At 45.1% G+C, this 21786-nt stretch overlaps 1 protein-coding gene across 10 annotated transcripts in view; it reads right to left on the reverse strand.

Moving 5' to 3' along the window:
• Positions 1-674: 674 nt before the first annotated feature.
• The window catches only part of MYOF (myoferlin), a 177935-nt gene continuing 156823 nt past the window's right edge, over positions 675-21786 (reverse strand). For all 10 annotated transcript variants that reach the window (XM_060405019.1, XM_004020039.5, XM_012102565.4 and 7 more), the window contains 11 exons: positions 20743-20913; positions 19733-19881; positions 17420-17559; positions 15091-15179; positions 14905-15000; positions 11178-11319; positions 8597-8696; positions 5636-5826; positions 3542-3651; positions 3026-3173; positions 675-1224 (listed from right to left, as the gene is read on the reverse strand). In XM_060405019.1, the coding sequence (XP_060261002.1) occupies positions 1186-1224; positions 3026-3173; positions 3542-3651; positions 5636-5826; positions 8597-8696; positions 11178-11319; positions 14905-15000; positions 15091-15179; positions 17420-17559; positions 19733-19881; positions 20743-20913 (1375 nt within the window). In that variant the 3' untranslated portion in view covers positions 675-1185. The remainder of the gene's footprint in view (positions 1225-3025; positions 3174-3541; positions 3652-5635; positions 5827-8596; positions 8697-11177; positions 11320-14904; positions 15001-15090; positions 15180-17419; positions 17560-19732; positions 19882-20742; positions 20914-21786) is intronic.

The raw sequence follows: 21786 nt of genomic DNA on the forward strand, positions 1-21786 counted from the left end.
TTGGCAATCTAGATGTCTTCTCCGGAGAAATGTCTTTTTAGGTCTTCTGCCCAGTTTTGGATTGGGTTGACTGGTTTTTTGTTGTTGTTGTGTGAGCTGTTCATATATTTTGGAAATTATGCACTTGTTGATCACATCATTTGTAAATATTTTCTCCCATTCTGTAGACTGTCTTTTTGGTTTGTTTATGGTTTCCTTTGCTGTGCAAAAGCTTTTAAGTTTGATTAGGTCCTGTTTATTTTTGTTTTTATTTCTATTGAACATTGGTACTATTTATGTCAGAGAATGTTTTTCCTGTTTTCTAGAATTTTTATGGTGTCATGTCTTAAGTTTTTAAGCCATTTTGAGTTTATTTTTGTGTATAGTGAGTTCTAACATCATTGATTTTCATGCATATATCTCAATTTCTTCAGCTGCAAGATGGGGTTAATAATGTTACCTACCTTTTACAGGATTACCTTGAGGACTAAGTTAGTTAATATGCATAAAGCATTTAGAACAATAGTGTGCATAGAATAAATAAATGTTAATTTATTATATTGGCAAGATTTGGCGATATGCTTATAAAGGAATTATAGCCAACCGCCAGGGCATACCATTCTATCCACTGACACCCAGACTGGAAGTTGCCTCTTTCTCAGCTTGGCCCACAGCTGCAACAAATAGGTATATGCTGAAGGTGAAATGTTTTTATTTGGGTTCATCACAGAGGTTGAATATACTCTTATGACATTTATCCATACAAAATATAGCAATGGTTGCAGGCATAAATAACAATTCCTCTAACTATTCTACTATTTTATAATGCACAGCCCTTTTCGTGGACTACAGGTAAGAAGTATATGAAATCACAATCCAGAAATTCTCATGTTCTATTTCAGCAATTTACAAATTGAATTATAGAAGTAGGACACATAAAAAAAGATTTTTAAATGGAACCAGCCACCTTGAAAATTACTATGAAAAATACATGGTGAAAACCTTTAATACTTCAAAAGGTAAGATGAAAATGTTGCCTGTTAGCCTGACTTGGAACCTAGATGCTCTGGGAAGTGATGGGGCTTGGCGAAGTAGTGTAATTGCCTCTGCAATGTAGTCTCAGACACAGACTCATTCTTGGTTTTAATCTGTTAATAGAGACAGGATTCTCTCATTGCTGGATGACTCTTGAAGACTTTGCTTCTGTTACGCATTTGGTCTCACAATCTTCATTGACAAATAGTTCTGAAAAGGAAACAGAAACAGGGTTTATACATATATAAAACTTAGGGATTATATAACTTAGGGATTCTTCATCATGGTACCACTGACACTTAGGACCAGATGATGCTTGTTGGAGACTGTGCATTGCAGGATGTTTAGCAGCATCCTTGGCCTCTACCCACTAGTTTCCAGTATCACCCCCAGTTGTGACCACCAGATGTCTCCAGGCATCCAAATGTCCTGGGGGGCAAGATTGCTCCCAGTTGAGAACCACTGATTTAAATCAACAGAGTCTAACTCAAGAAGAAGAAATAACTATAAGGGGTTTTCTAAATGGTCAAGACAGATTGAGCTACCTACAATAAGAAAATACTGGGTTGGCCAAGAAGGTCATTCAGGTTTTGCCATAAGATCTTACAGAAAAATCCAAATGAACTTTTTGGCCAAACCGGTAGTATGCATGTACTTACAGCTGAAAGTATCTGCTGGGGGAAAGGAAGACACCAACTCCCTGCTCTTGGGGTTGTGTGACTATGCTACTAAACACAAAATAATCTGTATTATGAATATGAACTGAAGGAGTGGTTTCTGAATGCTTGGACTCTCCCTTCTCCACTGGGCACGCTAAGCTTAAACGCCCCCTCCTTGGTGCAACCATCCTCAGCAATGGGGTCTGATGGTCATTTTTTCATACCTCTGGACCAGGCTGCCTTTCATAGTAATTTACTTGTTCGTATCTTGCAGACAAGCAGACACGTGATCTGCTTGTGGGCAGAAATCCTGCCTTGGGCATCTCTGTATTCTGATTTTTACCCTATAGCAGATGCTCAACAAATTCCTGGATTCTCAGAGGAATGAAGACACTGCTTCCAGGCACACTGACAAACCTCCCATTTGAACTCCCTTTGTGACTGTGGAGATGAAGGGGATGTTATGTGATGTGGGCCTTAAAGAATGAGGGAGCTTTTAACAGCCAGAACACAGGTTAAGGAACAGTCTTGGCAAAGGCATCCTGGCAGGTTAGGGCAATACTTCTTTGGGGAGGCCAACTCAATTTGGATGGAGTTCAGGGGGGTGTGGTAAGTTGCTCCAGTCGTGTCCAATTCTTTGCAACACTATAGCCCATAGCTTCTCAGGCTCCTCTGTCCATGGGATTCTCTAGGTAAGAATACTGCATTGGGTTGCCATGCCCTCCTCCAGGGGATTTTCCCAACTCAGGGGCTGAACCTGTGTCTCTTATGTCTCCTACATTGGCAGGTGGGTTCTTTGCCACTGGTGCCACCTGGGAAGCCCCCAGAGTTCAAGGGTGGTGCAGGCTTCTAATGAGCCCAGGATGCATGAAAGGTCAAGAGTTAAGGTGTAGGATGGTTTGGAACAAAAAGTCTGAAGGCAGAAAGATCCATCAGAAATGCTAGCTCTGGTTCAGACCCACACTGATAAAGGCGTGAGGGATTTCTTCTAGAATTCCTGAGACCAAAGTTTTGTTTTGTTTTGTTTCTAATAGACCCTGAAGTTCTACCTGTAATTCATAAAACCTGGAGAATGTGATTCACAGACTACAGCCCTCCAGGCTCCACTGTTCATGGGATTTCCTGGGCAAGAATACTGGAGTGGGTTGCCATTTCCTTCTCTAGGAGATCTTCCCAACCCAGGAATCAAACCTGAGTCTCCTGCATCGACAGGCGGATTCTTTACCACTGAGCCACCAGGGAAGCCCCAAGGTAGGTCATTTTACTGAACAGCAAAAACGGCAAGTACCAACTGAGATGACCAACCATAATTCACACCCAGAAGGCCAAGACAAGAGGCCAAGGACTCATACCGGTAAGGAATAGAGAAGCACAGCCACAAAGAGCAGCAGGATCAGCAGGATCAGCAGGGCAATGATGACCCACTTAAATCGGCGCCACACGATGAACCTCATGGTCTTGCATGGGTTGGTGAACCACAGGAAGGAGGTTTCTGGTCGGCTGCATTGCAAAGAAATGGTTTTACCTACCCAACTCAGCAGGGACAGATATTTTACATCTCAGAGCATAACACAGTTTAAAGAATAATTAATAATGTTTTACAAAGCCAAGGAAAGATATTATTCCCCTTAGTTGGCTGAGAGAGTCTTTAACCTTTCATGACTTCTTAAGATGCTGAAGACACACTGGACTTTGGTTTCACAGAAAGGAGAATGGTTAAAATGAAGCCAGATCACCAATCTCTCCATCCCCCATCCCGCCTGTTCAGTACAAAACTAAGACAACGGCTAATCCATTGCATTAAGTCAAGTGGAGGGGGGCTTTCAGACTGCAGGTGTTTGGGGATCAGAACAAAGAGGGCCTCTCACTTTGGTGGGTCCAGTTTGGGGTTCATGTTGGGTTCATCCCGTCCCTTCCCCGCTGGCCTCTCGTCGGCCTCCTTCTCATTGAGGACTTCCAACGTCATCTCCACTTTCCCCTTCAGTAAAGCAGAACAGGTTAAACACATGACATCACGTTTCACAAATATTTTCACTTCAACCCAAGGCGTATTCCCCAAGCAGTGATTTTTATTCTTGTAAAACAATCCTGAGATCGCCTTAAATCTTCCTCAAGAGATCTCATCACATTTCCTCTTCCATGTGTTTCAGAACTGACTCCTTGTGGGAAACTGAGAGGACAAATTGCTTTCCCTCCTCCCTGCTTTCCCGGATCCCCATCATTCTAACTTTTTCACATCCATCTCCTTGCCTGCTCACATTATCTCCCTTTGTAACTGTGCTTGGACCCAGATTAATCTGAATACTGCTAATGACAATAGCTAACATTGAGCATTTGTTATGGGCTCCAGGAGAGCCTCTGTGCTTCATGGGACCCCTACTGTATGGAGCAGTGCTGGCACTTAGTAAGCACCCACTGTATACTTGCAGAACAAAGGCATGAGTGAATGGATGCTGCCTCCCTGTTCACAGGTGCCTGAGGGGTGCAGGGGGCACTGCTTAAGCCTTTTACAGGGACACTCTAGTGTGATGCTCAGGACAGTCCTAGAAGTCAGGTACTGCTGTGGTCCTCCAGTGCACATGAGGACACTGAGGCTGCAAGAGCTCTAGAAACTTGCCCACTCTGATAGCCAGGCTTAACTGGGGTGGTAACAGGCTTTCTAGAACCTGGAACCCACAAAGTCACCAGCAATCTGAGAACTTCTGACGCTGATGCTCATTAGGTGATGAAGCACAGATGCCTCCTCAGTCGACAAGTCAAAGATAGGTATCTCTCTATGGCAGTGAAAGTTGTTCAGTCATGTCTGACTCTTTGCGACCCCATGGACTATACTGTCCATGGAATTCTTTAGGCCAAAATACTGATGTGGGCAGCCTTTCCCTTCTCCAGGGGACCTTCCCGATTCAAGAATCGAACTGGGGGCTCCTGCGTTGCAGGTGGATTCTTTGCCAGCTGAGCTATCAGGAAAGTGTGTCTATGGCAAGGTAATTCTTATTTTTAAGCCCGTTCTTTCAAGTCTATAAAATGGAGGTAATGTCTGCTTCATGGGGTTATCAGCAGAGCTAAATGAGATTATGTACAAACTGCTCTAGAGTGGCAGGAAGCTAGCTTCGCCAGGGATAGAGGAAGTGATAGATTGCAACGGGCACAAGGAAACCTCTGGGGATAATGGGAATGTTCTGGAGCTTGATTATGGTGGTGGTTTCATGAGCATATGTATCTGTCAAAACTCAAATTGTGCACTTTTGTTGTCTTCTGTTTTGAGTGAGTGCAGTTTATTTTATGTATTGGGTTGGCCAAAAAGGTCATTCGGGTATTCTGTACAGCAAAATCCGAGCGAACTTTTTGGCCAACCGAATAAAATTTAAAGTTATTTTAAAACACAAGATTATGAATGTAAGACATTCAGTATGTTGTCTAGTTTATAATAAGTAGTTTAAAATGCTTATTATTAGTAATACGCAATGAATTAAATAGCCTTTTTGTGACAGGGCATGGCACTACTGCTTCTACGTTGAAATTATCTTGAGTTTTCCAAATGTGCTCATAACTTATGGCCTTAAAGTTCAATGGATGCTCATACTCCTTGCTTCTTCCATCTTTAAATTTAAATTTTTTCAAGATGAGAACAGCTTAAATTTGAAGTTTCTTTTTCTGTACTGAATTGTACTAGAAGCTCAGAGTAAATTAGCACTTCTGGTGAAAGAGAGTCCCACAAAAATATAGTATAATCACATGCACTCCCAGTTTTTTGACAATTCCAATCCTTCTATCTTCCACTCACCCCAAACATATGTTCGCAGCATCTGCCACCTTCTCCTATAATCCCAGGTACAACCCGTTCCCAAAACTTAAAAGTACCACCAATTCAACCTTCCTTATCTGGAGCAAATCTACTCATAAAGGGCAAAACCTAAAGAAGAAAAGGAATAAACCCCCAACCAGGAAATACTCATACATACAGCCATCACACGGGCACCGTCTTTTTCTGTGTAGCAAGGCCACCATCCTTTCATGGACTTCTGCTCAAAGAGAGAGGCAGTTTTCACTTTCAGGGGGTTCACGGCTTTGAGGTCTGGAATCATGTTCAAATTGCATTTCTCTGGTGATTTTGCTGGAATGATGGTATGATGCAAATCAAGTTCCAGGAAACCTAGCCAAGGAAACATTAAACCCAAATAAATTTCAAGTGGATCAGGCGATGTTCACAAGTAAACAGAATGTACTTGTCAGAAGAGAGGTCTAGACTGTGACTTTGAACAGGTGACAGGTGAGTTAGAGAAATGGAGCCTTGTAGACAGTTAAAATTCTTTCAAGATAGGATGGAAAGTGGCAAAAGTATCTGCCCACTGCTCTGCATCTCACAGAGGTCTACCCGCTTTATTTCTCAGAGACAGGAGCATAAATGGAGTTCTTCTGCAAGCTCAAAATAATTAAACACCTAAGAGCACAATTTCCACTGGACTTGGAATTTGCTCATGTTGGTTCTAAACTTCCCCAAACACAGTCATTTGGCTTTGGGTAAAGACAACTGGTACTTGGAACATGGGAAGTGCCATCGAACAGTCAAGTTCAAGTCTCTCCTAGTGAAACCTCAGAAACAAGAATTTGAGAAGGAACATTGAATTCTCATCAGAACATTCTTCCCAGGAACTAGGAAGCCCAGCTCAGGGTGCCCAGAGAAGCACAGGTTTTCTTCCATGATCTGAGGCATGAACTTTCTTGTAGTTAATGACCATCTTTGATTGTTTTTGGGGCTTGGGAACTCCCAGGACCCCTCTCCTTCAGATGATCGTCTGGGTATGTTGGGTCAAGTCTATGAATTACTTACTGGGACAAAAGGTGGTCTTCAACAGGGATAGCAAAGAACACCAGGGAGGGGGTGGCAGATTCTCTATAAACTTAGAAACTGTCCTTCATCTTAATGCATCCATAGCCCACAAGCCTTTCTGGAGTTTATGCCTGTTTTTATTTTGCCTCTCTCCTTTTGGTAATAACTGCAACCATTTACCCACTAGTTATCAGAGATACAGTCATCCTCATTTGTTGTCAGACTGTTCTGTTTCAGTTCCAAGGGAAAACTCTCTACTGTTCTTCATGCTGAATTAGCATACTCCCGTGAAGAGGGAACATTGCCTGGCATTCCAGTAAACAAAGTGTTACCCACTATCCCAGTTCTACAAGGATCAGGACCTTAGTCACTGCAGCCCCCACCTGAGTCTGTGACCCAAGGGGGATTCAAGATGGAGGGGGAAGCATTCTGACCTTTGCGTTTGGCTCTGGCTAGCTAAGATGCATATCTAAGGCATAATTTCAACAGGTCCAGGATCTTGTATCTCTCCAAACATAGCAAAGCACTAAAGTCATTAACTTGAGATATCTGTTCTTTGTGATTAGGCGTAATCTTTTGATGTTTGACTACCTGTTTTTTTCTCTCCCCCACCCAGCAGAAACCTCTTCTATCCTGGCTCCTCAGAGCTCTCTGAGAGGTGGTGTCCTAGGTTGCAGTCCTCAGTAAGATGCCTGGACTCACAACTTTTAGATTGTACGTTTTTCTTCAGTTCAACACTTTAATACTCACTTGTCTGTTCAATTCTTATTAAGAACCAACTAAGCCAAAGCCACTGCACTCTGTGTTGTGAAGGGCAGAGGGGTGAACACGATGTAGCCACTGACCACTGTTGGGCTTCTCCTCTGCCAGGAGAGATGCTCCAGAGGCAGGGAGGTGAGCTCGGGGCTTCTGTAATGCTGGCTTCGAGAAAGTTACATCTGAACTGGCAAGTGGCAGAGATCATAGAAATAAGAAAATAAATGTGCATGATACCACAGGTTACACTGTTTTGGAAAGCGGGAGGAAAGGAGAGGAGGGCGTCAGAGGACTCTGGGTGTTATGGCCTGAGCTACTGGGAGAGGCTGCACGCAGGTATGAGGTCAGGGCAGAAAGGCTGAGTTTGATCTTAGTCACGGTAAATTTGAGGTGCCAGCTGAACGTACAGGTAAAAGGTTCCGGTGGGGTGTGGGGAATAATCATCATAAGTTTTCTTTTTTTCAAACTGAGATATAATTGACAAAGGGCACTGTGCAAGTCAAAGGTATATAGTGTGTTGATTTGATACACTGCATAGAGCAGTCAGTATGAGTCATCCCAGTATTTCTTGTTACTGTATGGCAGGCACCGTGGGCGGCCAGGCTGCACCTCCAGGTCTATGAGTCATACCTTGCATAGAGCGAGAATGGAAGCTTTGCCTTCAACAGAGGAGAGGGTTGGTAAGTCACTGAGAGAGCCTGGGGAGGATCCACAAAACGCTAGGGAGAACAAAGGCCTGTGTTTAAAGAGTGAGAGGAAGAAACAGAGCGGGCCAGTGAGACACCCAAGGCCTGGGAGAGAGAAAATCTGCACACTGTGCTTTGCAGGGACTCGGGAGAGGGCCAGGAAATGGAGGGGCCCGCAGTGGGGCTTAACAAGGGCCTTTTACCACAGAGAAGGGTGGGGAGGAATGACGGCTGGGATCTTAGAGGACCGCAGTGACTTCTGAGAGGCGGAGGAAGCCGATTCTGAGGTGTTGATGGGAGGGAGAAGAGGGAGCGAGAAAACAAAAGAGGTTTGGAAGTGGAGGCAAGGCTGAGGCATACCTGAAAACAAAATCTGTGTCTTCATAACATGTCAGAAGCTGGTGCAAGAGCCTACACCAGGACCCTGAGGGTGGACGGGGCCCACACAAGGGGTGCCATTCACTGGGCCCACTTCTCAGAGGACCTGGGATAGCGCCCAGCAGGCCACAGTGCCCAGAGGCCATCCAGGCAGTGAATGTGACCCCAGCCCCACAGGACTGGAGATTTAAATAACTGATTCCAAGTTCTAGTTGGTTTAACTAATTTCAAGTACAATACCTTAGAGAAAAGTATCCGCATGTCAGCCTTACCCAAGTAGTCATCCAGAGAAAACTTGTCATTGTCCCATATCTGAATGACCAGTCTGGGTGGGACCCGAAATTCAGTTTGGTCAATACTCCAGAAATGCTCCTAAAATGCCAAGAGGAACAGACAAGCCAAAATGATACAGATTACTGGACTGTTAAAACCCTCCCCTGGGGCCTCTTGAAAATGCAACATCAAGAGGCCCCTCTTGTCTCCTTTGCATCCCCACCCAAAACCCCATCTTCTAGCCTGCTGCCCCCGCCCCATGTGTATGTAAGGCAGGCAGGCGCCCCAGGAAATTTCAAGACCACCAGCTGGGCGACAAAAAGGTTGTCCGAGGCAGTTGCCAAACAGAAGGTTTCCCGCCGCGTTTCTATCAGTGTGACTTCCTGCTGCCACTCCTGGGGTTTGGGGGCGGTGGGGAGGGTAATTCTGTCTCCTAAACACCATGGCCTGGTTAGATTATGCTCCCAAAGCCAAGCTGTTCTAAGCCAGACCAAAATATCCCCTGCTGGGGTGTTACTTCTGCCCAGCAATCTCCCCACCGTCCCAGGGATGTCTGAGCACACTCACTCCACATGGGGGTGAGAGATGGAAGCCCACATTTCACTCTTATCAGTGCAGATTTAAAATTCCTGGCAGTTTTGGTTTTTAAAAAATACTGCTAGTTTTACATACTGTAAAACTAAGACCCTCTGATCCTTCAGACTCGAGTTAGGTGCAGAGAGGATGGGGTGAGGTTCCTCCAGGTTCTCACCTCTGGTCCCTGCCTCTGCTTAGACAATATCAGCCAAGGATCATTTCACCTCCATGGCCTGATTACACCTAAGTTCCCCTGGCCCCAGAAGAAAGGGAATTCCCCCAATACTTCATGAATTTGAAGGAAGATCATTGGGTTGTTGGTTTTTCAGATGACAGTCTGAGATGTTTCCCTTTGCAGGACTTAGAGGGCCTGGCTCTGAGGGGCCGAGAAGCCCGCTCTACCATTGTCTGGCCTCACCTGACTGTCCTGTGTGGGATTACTCAGGATGCTGAGAGGTCCAGCTTAGATGTGAGTAAATAGGAAAGGAAACTTTACCTAAAGGCCTACCTGACCCCAAACCCCTCACCTTCCCCCTGGTCTGCCTCAACATTTGAAAGTATGCATAAGCACCAGGATGAGCCTCTGCATCTTTAAAAAGTGCCCTTGGAAGGCATTCATCTCACCTAAATGGAAAAAGTGCTCATTAGGCAATGGCACCCCACTCCAGTACTCTTGCCTGGAAAATCCCATGGACAGAGGACCCTGGAAGGCTGCAGTCTATGCGGTCACTGAGGGTCAGACACGACTGAGTGACTTCACTTTCCCTTTTCCCTTTCATGCATTGGAGAAGGAAATGGCAACCCACTCCGGTGTTCTTGCCTGGAGAATCCCAGGGACGGGGGAGCCTGGTGGGCTGCCGTCTATGGGGTCGCACAGAGTCGGACACGACTGAAGCGACTTAGCAGCAGCAGAGCGTCAGCAGCAGGTAGGGCCTGGCCTGCTGGGACAGGAGGGGGCTGTATCCTGATCCAGGTGTAGGGGGAAGAGGTGACTGAGGCAGAGCTAGGAAAAGTTTATGGAATATGGTTGGGAGGGGAAATGGGACAAGGGCCTATAAAAGACAGCTGTTATTATTACCTGCCCCACAGATTTTTCCTAGAGATTCTATTCCTCCAGTCCATGCAGTTTGGGGAGGACCGACTTTAACTCTAGAGCTGCACCAATCAGGGCACTGCATCCCTGGGCACCACCGGCTGGCTCAGAGACGGGCACTTGGCCTCAGACAGGCCAACTCTGGGGTCCAATCTCAGAACCCTGGTTGGCGCCTTTGGGGACTTGATTTGTCTCTACGGAGACCTGCTGGTAGCCACCCTACCTCCAACCAGGGAGTGAGGCCCATGGGTGAAGGCAGAGCAGAGGGGTGGAGGAGGTGACCGCAGTTTCTAAAGACATCAGTTCAACCTGGGCTCCAGGCGATCCTTAAGCCAGTCAACCCTGGCCTTTTTAGTAATGTGAACCAATAAATCACATTTTTGGTACAAGCCAGTTTGAGTTGAGTTCTGTAACCCAGAGTCTTATAAATTAAGACCAGGAGGGCGCTGAACCCTCATGGAAGTGCTCCCGAAGGAAGGAAGGCAGATGCTTAAGTTTAATAAGGAAGGTAAGTGGGAAATTGCACCTACATTAATATTTTGTTTCTGGCTAGCTAGTCCGACAGTTCTCTTTATCAGGGGAAGAAATCGGTCTCCTGTAACGTAAATACATACTTAGGTTGGGGTATGTATGGACACAGGGGGTCTTTTACCAGATCCTTCCCCCATCTGCCAACATGTCAGGGAAGAAAAGCTGTGTTCCTTTTACCCCTAACTACACAAATACCTACTAGACTTGTGTGACCCTGGGCAAGTATCTGCACCAGTGGGGTCTCTGAATGCCCCCCACCTTACCAAGAGGGAGCTGGACCCATGACCTCCAAGGTGCTGAGCACCTCCGACCTTTTCTCAGTGTCCACATTAAGAAAGACCCATGAAGTCCCTGCCCCACTGGCACATTGCAGAACTCACTTTTTTAGCAACGAGACAGAGCTGTTCAGCTGGGAGGTAGTCAAAAGGGAAGACAAATCTCCAGTTAAAGTTCCCTTCACCATCCAAGGACCTGTAATGGACATCTGTTTTCTGTTTGTTTTCTTCATTGCCAGGAATCCAGCTGAAAAACAGAAGCAAACAGACTTAGCTTCATGTGATTGACAAGTAATCTAGCCGCAAAATCGTGCAGTGATTAGGCGAGTGAAGGGCAGGAGAATTAATGCACTTTTCTTGGGCAGGTTCCAGTTATCTATGGAGCTGGGGAGGCCGGGGGTGGTGATTTATGAAGGGGAGGCACTCTGGTGCATCCAACACAGGTTGTAGCCAAATAAAATAGAATTCCTCTAAAACCAGAGCAGGAAACCCTTTAGACTTCAGTTAACAGGGATAAGGTGAAATTTTCTGGAAAATATCAACAACTTAGCTGCTATTTTGGGAATGGTGAAGCTTGCCGGTTATAACTTTAGTCTCCCTAACTATAACTCATTGCTGTCTATCTTCACCGCTGATAGGCTCAGTGAATGTGGGTTAGTTCAAAATTTCAGCATTTCCTTTTCCATATTTTACTTAAGCAAACAAAACAGGCACGACTCAAGCAATCTTCCAGCTTCCTTTTTAAATTCTTCTTAAATGTGCTATGATCACATTAATTGAGACGAGCAAGGGAGATGTAAGCCGCTGCATCCATACTCCTATCTATGAAAATTCATTTCTACCAACAAGTGAACATCTTTTCTTTTGACATTTGGAAAGTTCTTTTTGGCCTGTGCCTGGCAGATGGGTTAGAGGGATGAATGAGCATGTCTGGGAGAAAGTGTTACCACATCCGCCAACTATGGGGAAGACTTCTGGTTTGGAACCAGAGGCACACGAGATTTGAGACGGTGAAAATGGTGGAATGCATGGATCTCAGTACCGACTACACATTAGCATCAACTGGAGCAGCTTTCAGAAATGCTGCTGCCTGGACCCCTAGATAGAGACTGTCAGTAGGAGGCAGGCCTGGCTGTGAATCTGCTCTGCTATTGACTCTCTGAGCTTCGTTTCCCATCTGTAAAACGAGGTTAATGATACGTGCTTGCTTCACATGGTCAGCCTGAGGACAAAATGAGAAAGGCCAGAGCGGGAAGAGGGAGACCCTTAACACATGTAAGGATCAGCTACTATGAACCAGGTATACAGCATGGTATACCTGGTATTCTTTTATTCTTTTCAACTGATAACTAGCTCCATCTCATAGATGAGGAAACTGAGGTTCAGAGAGGATCTCATATATCCAGTAAGGGACAGAATTAAGTATAACTCCCACGTCTATCTGACTCCTAACTACAGGACTACTATTCTGCCTCAAAGGACCATGGAGACTAGAAAGTCATGTGCTAATACTGGGTCCTATTATTGGTAGTGGTATTAATAGCAGTCAACTGGTAATTTTACTTTTTCTCATCAATTGACTAACCAAATAACTGAGTTGAAATATTCCTTTTGACAATTGACGTTTACGCTTTTGAACTAGCTCAGTGAAGAGAGAGAGCACACTTTTTGGCTATGACCGTGGTAGCTTCAGCTTATAAGCCAACCCTAATTGGCACCATCATCCTTCCCCAGATGGCTTACCCCTGTAGCTCTTCCCTCTCCTTTCTTATGAATCTTTTCACATTTTCATTTGAAAACAAGGTAAACAGCCACTCTCGGTGTATGTACTTGTATGTAATACCCATGTGAGTATGGTGCTAGGCATGTCATTTGTGCATTATTTAGACTTACAGTCTAAATACAGTATTTAGTCACATACAGTATTTAGACTTTTCATTCCAAATGTGACATGGTACTTTAAGTTTTTTAATGTTTTGGCCACACCACGCAGCACGTGGGATGCCAGTTCGCTGACCAGGGATTGAACCCATAACCCCCTGCTTTGGAAGCATGGAGTCCCAACCACTGAACCACGAGGGAAGTCCTGACATGGTATTTTAGGTTGTTTTATTCTTTGATTACCAGAGTTCTCTCTCAGTCCAGTATTACTTGAGTTAGTTTCCCTGATTGGAAAAAAAAATGCTTATGATAGTCAAATAAATTTGCATATATATAATTAGCCAGAATTAGTTTTCCTTGGGGAATGGTAATAATATCCTGAAATGAGAAAGAATAATGAAGTACTTGATGAAACATTCCCTGTGTAGAGTGAACCTAAATGACAATAATTATGTCTTTAACAAAGGTTTGATTGAAGGCCACTTGGGATCATAAGGGAAACTTTATTCTCACTTCATGAATATGTTACATTTCACCAAGTCTTATCTTTTACATATCAAGGAACCAAACTCAATTCATGTGGAATTGAGTAGGTTTATGGTGTGACTGTTAATTTTATGTGTCAATGTGACTGGCCGTGGGGTGCCCAGATTAAACATTATTTGGGTGTGTGTCTATGAGAATGTTTCTGGATGAGACTAGAATTTGAATCAATGGACTGGATGGCTCTCCCAAATGTAGGTGGCATCATCCAGTCTATTGGGGACTTAAACAGAACAAAAAAACAGAGGAAGGAGGAATTTACCTCCTTTTTCTGTCTCACTGATTGAACCAAGACATCTCAGGTCATCTCCTCCTGACCTTAGACTGGGATATATATATCATGGGCTCCCCTGATTCTGAGGCTTTGAACTCAGGCCGAATGATATCTCCAGCTTTCTTGGGACTCCAGTTTGCAGGCGACCAGTCGTGGGACTTTTTAGCCTCCATAACGACTTTCTCTCTCCCCGTCTTTGTTTCTCTGTCTTTCCCGCTTTCTACACACACACACACACACACACACACACACACACACACACACACACACGCGTGCGCGCGTGCGTCCTACTTGTCCCTTTTCCTGGCGAATCCTGGTTAACGCACATGGTGTTTACTCTCTGCCAGGTGCTATCCTAAATGCAGTCTTCTGAATATTCCAGAGTGGTGGATACTGTCATGATCTCCATTTTACACGTGAGGAATAGTGAGTTTGCTAATTTGCCTAGCTAGTAGGGAAACCACCAGATTTCAGCCAGCTAATTTGACGCCAGAGTCTGACTTCCTAATCCTTGGGTTCTGTATGCACCAGTGCATAACACAAAACTGACACCCACATGGATTATTTGGAATTGGATTATGCAAGTAACAGAATAGTGAACACCTATGACACTTTACACATTAAATGTAGGCACTCAGTAAATGTTGGTGGAATAAATGATTTTTTTAAAAAAGCTCTAATGTTTCTTCTTTTCCATGGATGTTAATAACTTCAGGTAATATAGTTAAACAAAAAGAAAAACAAACCTTGGGAGCTCTACTTCTGTCTCTAAGGCTAGTTACTCAAAGTATCAAAAAGGAATAAAAATGAACTGCATGACTAAAAAGTCTCATAAATACAAAATCTGCTTAATAAATGAAACAAAACCTTTCTTTTCTTATAGGTATCAGATGCCGTTGCTCATAAATAACATCCATACAGGCTTTTCTTTGTTCTCTCTCTGTCTCCCTGGAGCTTTCTTCCTAAGCAATGGCAGGCGGGTTCTTTACCACTAGCACCACCTGGGAAGCCCAGTAAGACATAATATCTTCACTAATCGAGATCCTATAATGGACACCCTATAATGGAACACTCATGAAGGAGAGTCTGCTTTGTTCTCTGAGTCTGTCTGAGGCTCTTGCATGCCAGCCTTACCCTTTCACATAGATGTCGCTCATTTCCTCTCCTGTGATGCTTTTCTCGTCCAGGACAACATCCTTGGTGTTCCAGATAATCACACGCAGGTAATATCTACAAGAAGCACATTTTGAAGGTGTTTTATCCTCTCAGGTCCTGAACCAAGACCCCGGTGAGATATAGCAGGGTCTCAAGCTTACTTACCTCTTGGCTTTCCGGGGTGTGATGTTGAAAGGAGGCCCTGGTGGCCCCAGATTCTTGGGGAAAACATCCACCCACATCTGAAGTCTTCCCTAAGCCATTCAAAAATGAAAAGAGAAATGAAGTTACATTATGGGTGGTAGAGACTACAATCTTCTTTCAAACATCTTCAGTGAAACTAGTGCAGGTCTCCTAATTTATTAGTCCATATGGAAGGCAAGAGAAATGGAGTAAAAGAGCCAATCAAGATGAATCTTATACCAGTGTCACGTAGGCCATCCACCCTCCGTTCTCTCCCAGGAGTCTCTACATGTGCCTACTTTACCATAATCTGATTAATAAAATGAGGGGCTTGCCATCACTAACACAACCCCAAACACACATACTCCCTCTTACAGTGACTCTCAGAACAGTTTTCACACCATCTCATCCATCATCAGACTGTGCACTTGCTCTCAGTGCCAGTTTTGTGACACCCAAGGGTTTCTCCACTTACCTTGAGAGAGAAAATCAAAATAATGTAAAAATGTACTTAATTTTGTAAAAGAAAGACAGCCTGGCACTTTCAAAGCCAGAGGCTCAATGACAAAAACATCACCATTCACCAAACTGAGGGCTCCCTGCACTGGCTTGCCAGGGCCCACCGCCTGGAAGGGGCTTACAGGAACATGGAGGGTGAAAGCCTGGACTGATGCTTGCACCACCGTCTTGACGGGCTCCCCTGCCCTCCCTTTGTATCTTTGACGGCTACAGACCAGGCACACTTATCTGGCTGGAATATTCTTCCGGACAGCCTAGGAATGCCGTTAACATGCTGTGTCAACCATACAAACCAATTTAAGTTCCCAGACTGTTTTTGGATGTTCTGTATACTCTGCCTTCATGACAAAAACAGACTAGTCTTTAAGAAGGTTGCCAAGGAAACCACTAGGTTGGCTTCCTAATGCACTGGGATCAAAATGATTAACTGGGGCTCTTGGAAAGGGATATATTTTACTGTGATCCTTACTCTCTTCCAACTAATCTCGAGGGCTCAAGGGTCTAGCATACATCAAGCACATTGCAAAAATTAGCCATCTCCTAATTAGCAGTGTCTCCTAAGACCCAGCCACAGTCTGTCCAATGTGGTAGGTAGAGGTGATGGAAGTACTGGTGGATGCCCAGGGAGAAATCTTCCTTGCTTTGTTATGTCTTAAGACTATTCAGTTGAGAGGTGGGAGGGGAAAGAGGAGGAGGAATGGACTCTCTGAGGGGAAGGAAGAATAATAAGAGAAGGAAGATATGAAAATAGGGAACAGAATAAAAGTGAGTGACAAAACCATCTAGTAGGCCCAGCCCATTTGTACTTACTTCTCAAGAGACCACAGTTCTGCTCTCCATGTCAACAATATTTGCACCCATTATATTAATATTTCTTAAAGTGTGATTTCCTAACCATCTGCATCAGAACCTTTCTAGATACTTGTTACAAATTCAGATTCCTGGCCCCACCTCAGACTTACTGAATCTCTGCAGGCATGGTCTGGGAATCTTCATTCTAACAAGCTTCCATATAGACTATTTTGTCATTTTCCACGTCTCCCCTTGCTTCTCTGGGAACTGACCTTCCCCTGTCACTATCCACATGGCGCCTGTGACGATCCATCCTGCGCATTGTACCCTGTCTTCCTGGCTACAGCTTAGTGGTCTAGTGGTGGATGAAGGGACCAAGTTAGGGCAACTCATCCTTTCCACATTTGGAAGCAGGTGGGGCTACATTATTATATACAAAACTCAGAAGCCGTCCACAATATTCTGACACATGGGAAGGTGCTCACAGGAAAAGTGCAGGCTAAAGGAGACTCAGAAATAGACAAAAGACAGGGCAAGATACTGGCCCAAGTTTGTTCTGAGTCACTGTCACTCTCCTGCCTGGATTTAGTGAGTTACCTGAAAATTCTTACCATAAATCCCCCTCGTGTATGCGTGTACATGTGTTCTCAGTCACCTCAATCATGCCCAACTCTTTGCAATCCCATGGACTGTGGCCCAGCAGGCTCCTCTCTCCACGGGATTCTCTAGACAAGAATACTGGAGTCGGTTGCCATTTCCTTCTCCAGGGGATCTTCCCGACCCAGGGATCGAACCCACATCTCCTAGGTCTCCTGCACTGGCAGGCGGATTCTTTACCCACTAAACTCCCCTGGGGACTGAAGCTAATCTGAGCTTCATTTCTATTTCTTGTATAGTTTTTAAAGTATCCAAAAGAGATAAATGAGGCAAGTCTGTGTCAGCTATTGCCACCAGCTCTGGGGTGTGGATGATGCATGTTCAAAGGTGGAGAGTGCTTTACCTGGGAGATGTTAGGCTGGAAGCTGCTGTGCAAAGTCCTCGTTTCCACGTGTTCAGGAACCAGCCCCTGAGTCCTGAGGATGTGAAGGGCAAGGCGCTCCTCGGGGGGCCCAAGGTGCTGGTGCAGGATTTTGTTTGCTTCTGCAATTTTTTTTAAAAAGGACAATGAAACAGGGACAGACATCCAGAAACAGTTCAGCCTTGAGGGATTCTCAGCACTTCAAGCCCAGACTTTGCAGACACAGTCAGGCAGTGCCAGTGTGTGAACTGCAGCCCGTGAAACAGTTGTTGATAGAAACAGCCCCTGACCAGAAGCCCTGCCCAGCCAAGTTCATTCCTGACTTGTGGACTGCAAATAGCAAAGAGGCCAAAAACACTCCAAACTGTGTAAGAGCAACCCCCATTTATGTTGGTGTCAGGGGCTCATGGCCGGACTCCTGTGCAGTTAGGTGAGGCCATGCAAACAAGGTAGGCTAGACTGTAACATAGGTGGAAGTGACAGGTGTGTCCTTCAAGGTCCAGCTCGCAATACCCTCTCATGTAGGATCACCTCTGGCACCTTCTCTCTGGATGCAGAATAAAACGGTGACCTTAGACCTGAGGTGATGATGAGCAGAGCTGCAAGGTGAAAGAGCCTGGTCCATGAAGGACTGTTTGGAAGAGGGCCACCCACCTGCAAGAGTACCTGTTTTGAATTTATGAGAAATAAACTTCTATTGTGTTAAACCACTAACATTTTTAAGCTTAACTGTTAACAGTAGCTAGCTAGTATCACTGTGGCATTTAAAAAAAGAGACTCCCAATTTTCTGTCACTCCTTCCATTGAGAGGCGGGGGTCTAAGCCCTCTCCTTTGAATCTGCAGACATATTTGATCACTAAAGAAAGGATGCTGTGTGACTTCTAAGGCTAAGCATGAAAGACCACACTGGTCTTTCTGGATCACTTGCTCTGAGGGAGGCTGCCAGCCATGTAAGGAGCCTGGGCGCCCAGATAGTGCCCTATGGGAAAGGCCTGGGTAGGTGCTCTGGTCATCAGTCCCAGGCGAGCTCCCAGCCAAGGGCCATCCTGGACATCAAGCCTTCGGGTGACTGCAGCCCCGGCCAACATCTGACAGCAATCAACTGCCACTCAAGTGAGAAGTGCCCAGGTGAGCCCTTCCTGAATGGCTAACCCACAAGACTGTGAGCAAAACAAAACGGTTGCTATATGGGGAAAGACTCTAAAAAATTTTAGAGTGGATATACTTGTATAACTGATTCACTTTGCTGTACAGCAGAAATGAACACAACATTGTATATCAAATACGCCAATAAAACTTTTAAAAAACACAAAATGGCTTTTTTCAGCAGCTAAGTTTTGGGATGATTTGTTATGGGGCCAAAGTAATGGGAACGACCCTGACTGATACAGCTTTTGGTGGGGTGTTGTTTGATTGCTGATCCTGTTGTCTCCATCAGGCCATTTTGCTTGACAGTTTATTTCTAATGCCCTTTGCAAGTTCTGATGTAAACAGCATCGTTTGTTAAACATCTAATAATCCCTGATACTGACAAAGTCTTCAAGTCTTCTTTCAGATAGAAAGACAAATACAGTTTCTGACAATGCCAGGAATAAACAGTTGAGGATCAAGAAGCATTTTCATTCCCATGTATCTTTGTTCAGCTTTCTCTAGCTGTCCCATGTGCCCTCAAAGCCAACCCCATGCCAGCCCCTCCGGGAAGCCCTCTTCCCTACAAAACACTGAATCATGCCACAACTCTTACGTTCTATTAAGCTGATTTCAGCCTATGTCATAATGCAGTTAGCTGTTTACGTGTCAGGACAGACTGCATTATAAATTACTGCTCAGGAAGGAGCAAGACCCCAAGTTCGGACATGAGCCAGATGTGAACTCAGCAGATTCTTCAAATTAGCCCCCAGCATCCCTGAGCCTTCTCAGAGAGGGTTGGGAGAATGATGGAATAATATTGGAGGAGAAATTCTTGCACTACCATCTGAGCACTTCTGAGCTAATTATACAATCGCATGGAAGTAAGTTAATTATTAGAAATTTGTGTTCAGAGCTCAAATAGCTATGACCAGGTGAAAGGTCAAGTGAAACATAAGAAAGACAAGAAAACGTGTCCATTTTGACACCCGAGATGACTGCAAAAGTCTAGTATAATGGGGCTTTTTGTTAGACAGTCGTGTGTGTGGAATTCCCTATGGTATTAGGGCACCACTCTGCCGACACCCCTCTGTAACGCAAACCCAGCAGCATAAATGTGTTGCTCTGCCTTGCAACCAGCCTGCAATCCATGGCAGTGTGCTTACCAAATTCATCCAGGCTGTAGTCTTTCCCTCCATATCTGATGCTGCTTCCATCTTCAGAAAGAACAGGCGGTGGGAAGCCTTTGAATCTGGCCACATTTTGAAGCAACTGTGTTGGTTTCAATTGATCTCGCCAGGTGTTTACTCCAGAACTGTGAGCAATAATGCCACACTCAGAGTTACTGCAGGACACACACGTTCTTAGATTCATACACACACATACTTAAAGGCACGTTCATGTAATGGGGGAATGCACTCTAGACACTGGCTTTTGCCTAGAAATCTATTTAGGATTTAGAGACTTAAAATCCAGTTATTTTGGCCTCAGCCAACTGGTCCTCCCCTTCTCTGGCCCTCTGTAAATAATGAGTTTGAGATTACCATAATCATAATAGGCAAACATAAATTAGAAATCACAAGCTATATCTCACTGGATAATACAAAGAGACACTGTTTAGCACTCAGGGAAAGAGGAACATCACAAAACTGATCAGTTTGTGGGGAGGGGCAGGGAATTCCCACCATCAAACATTGCTAGCTCTCAGTCCCGGGCATCATGGAGGGAGGGGGAGAAAGAAGGGGAGGGGAGGGACTGGCCCTCCAGGCTTTGCCACCTTACTGAGTGCCATCCTCACTGAGCACTACACTGCCTCAGGAGCCAGTGTGGTACACAGACGCCAATGTGAATAGCGCCCCCTGTAGTTGTGCAATGCTATGGCCCTGCTTCTTGCTAAGTGTTAGTCACTCGGTCGTGTCTGACTCTCTGTGACCCCATGGGCTGAAGCACACCAGGCTCCTCTGTCCATGGTATTCTCCAGGCAAGAATACTGGAGTGGGTAGCCATTCCCTTCCACAGGGGATCTTTACCATCTGAGCCACCAAGGAAGCCCAATTCTCCCTCCTGACTTAAAGGATCTGAGGCTCAATGAAGACAGGCCTGAGGTAGAGCATCAAAGCTTCCCCAGTACTGATGTTAGATGGAACAGCCAACGTTTACATCCCAAGCCACTTACACACAGTACTGCTCAGGAATGCCGCAGTGGGACCCAAACCGGGAAAGGAATCGGTTTTCTAGATCAATGATCGTTTCTCCCACTTTTTCATCACGGGTAAAGGTGTCATAATCGTAGACAGAAATTTTCAGATCCTTTTCTTGAGGTAAGTAGCAGCTCATTTCATACATTCTGAATAAATGAAAGTGAGGTTAGAATTGTATGATCCCTCTTCCCCCCAGGTATCTTGCACACTCCATAGCTCTGCACAGACTCCTTGGGCCATGGGAGGAGGATGTCATGGCTGGGATAGCCAGGTGGGTGGTGGGCGACAGGTGCTTGAGAAGTACTACACGTCAGTAATAAGAACAACGGCAGAGTACATACTTGCTCAGGAGAAGATCCGGGGCTTTAAGTGCCTGAGGAAAATCCCAATTTTGCTGCTTACGAGTCGTGGGACCCTAGGGCAACTACTTAACGTCTCTGTGCTCTGTTTTCTCAACTGTAAAATGGGGATAATAATCCCTACCAGCTCATGTTGTTGTAAGGGTCAAGGGAATGAATGTTTAGAAAGCATTTGGTATGAAGGCATTACTCAAAATCCACCAGCAGTAATAATAGTTATTATACGTTAAATAATACTTATTGTTAAGAAGTATACCAAATGCTTTCCCTCTCTCCTCCCAGGCTCTCTGGCTCTCCACTGATTCTTGAAGGCTTTCCTATAGTATCCGTATGAAAACACAAACCCTTCTGAGAGACCACCAGATAATCAAACAGTAGGTGGCAGGTGAGCAAAGTGGCGCCAGTTCTGAGAGGGTAATGACTGTAGGCCATGAACGCCAGATGGGCGGGGTTTGGCTCTGTACTTGCACACAGAGGGGCGGGTCCAAAGGTGCTCAACAAACTCTGGACCACAAAATGTGAGCAGCCCCTGAAATCTCTCCTCTCCCCCTGTGCCTCTGCCCCTCCGCCTGTCACTCTGGTGTGTGGCCTGGTTTTTGCCCAAAGAGCCAGAACTACTAATCTCTGGAATAGAAGGGTGTATGTACATCAGTGGCGCTC

This window comes from Ovis aries, chromosome 22 (genome assembly GCF_016772045.2).
Source record: "Ovis aries strain OAR_USU_Benz2616 breed Rambouillet chromosome 22, ARS-UI_Ramb_v3.0, whole genome shotgun sequence".
Classification (NCBI taxonomy): domain Eukaryota; kingdom Metazoa; phylum Chordata; class Mammalia; order Artiodactyla; family Bovidae; genus Ovis; species Ovis aries.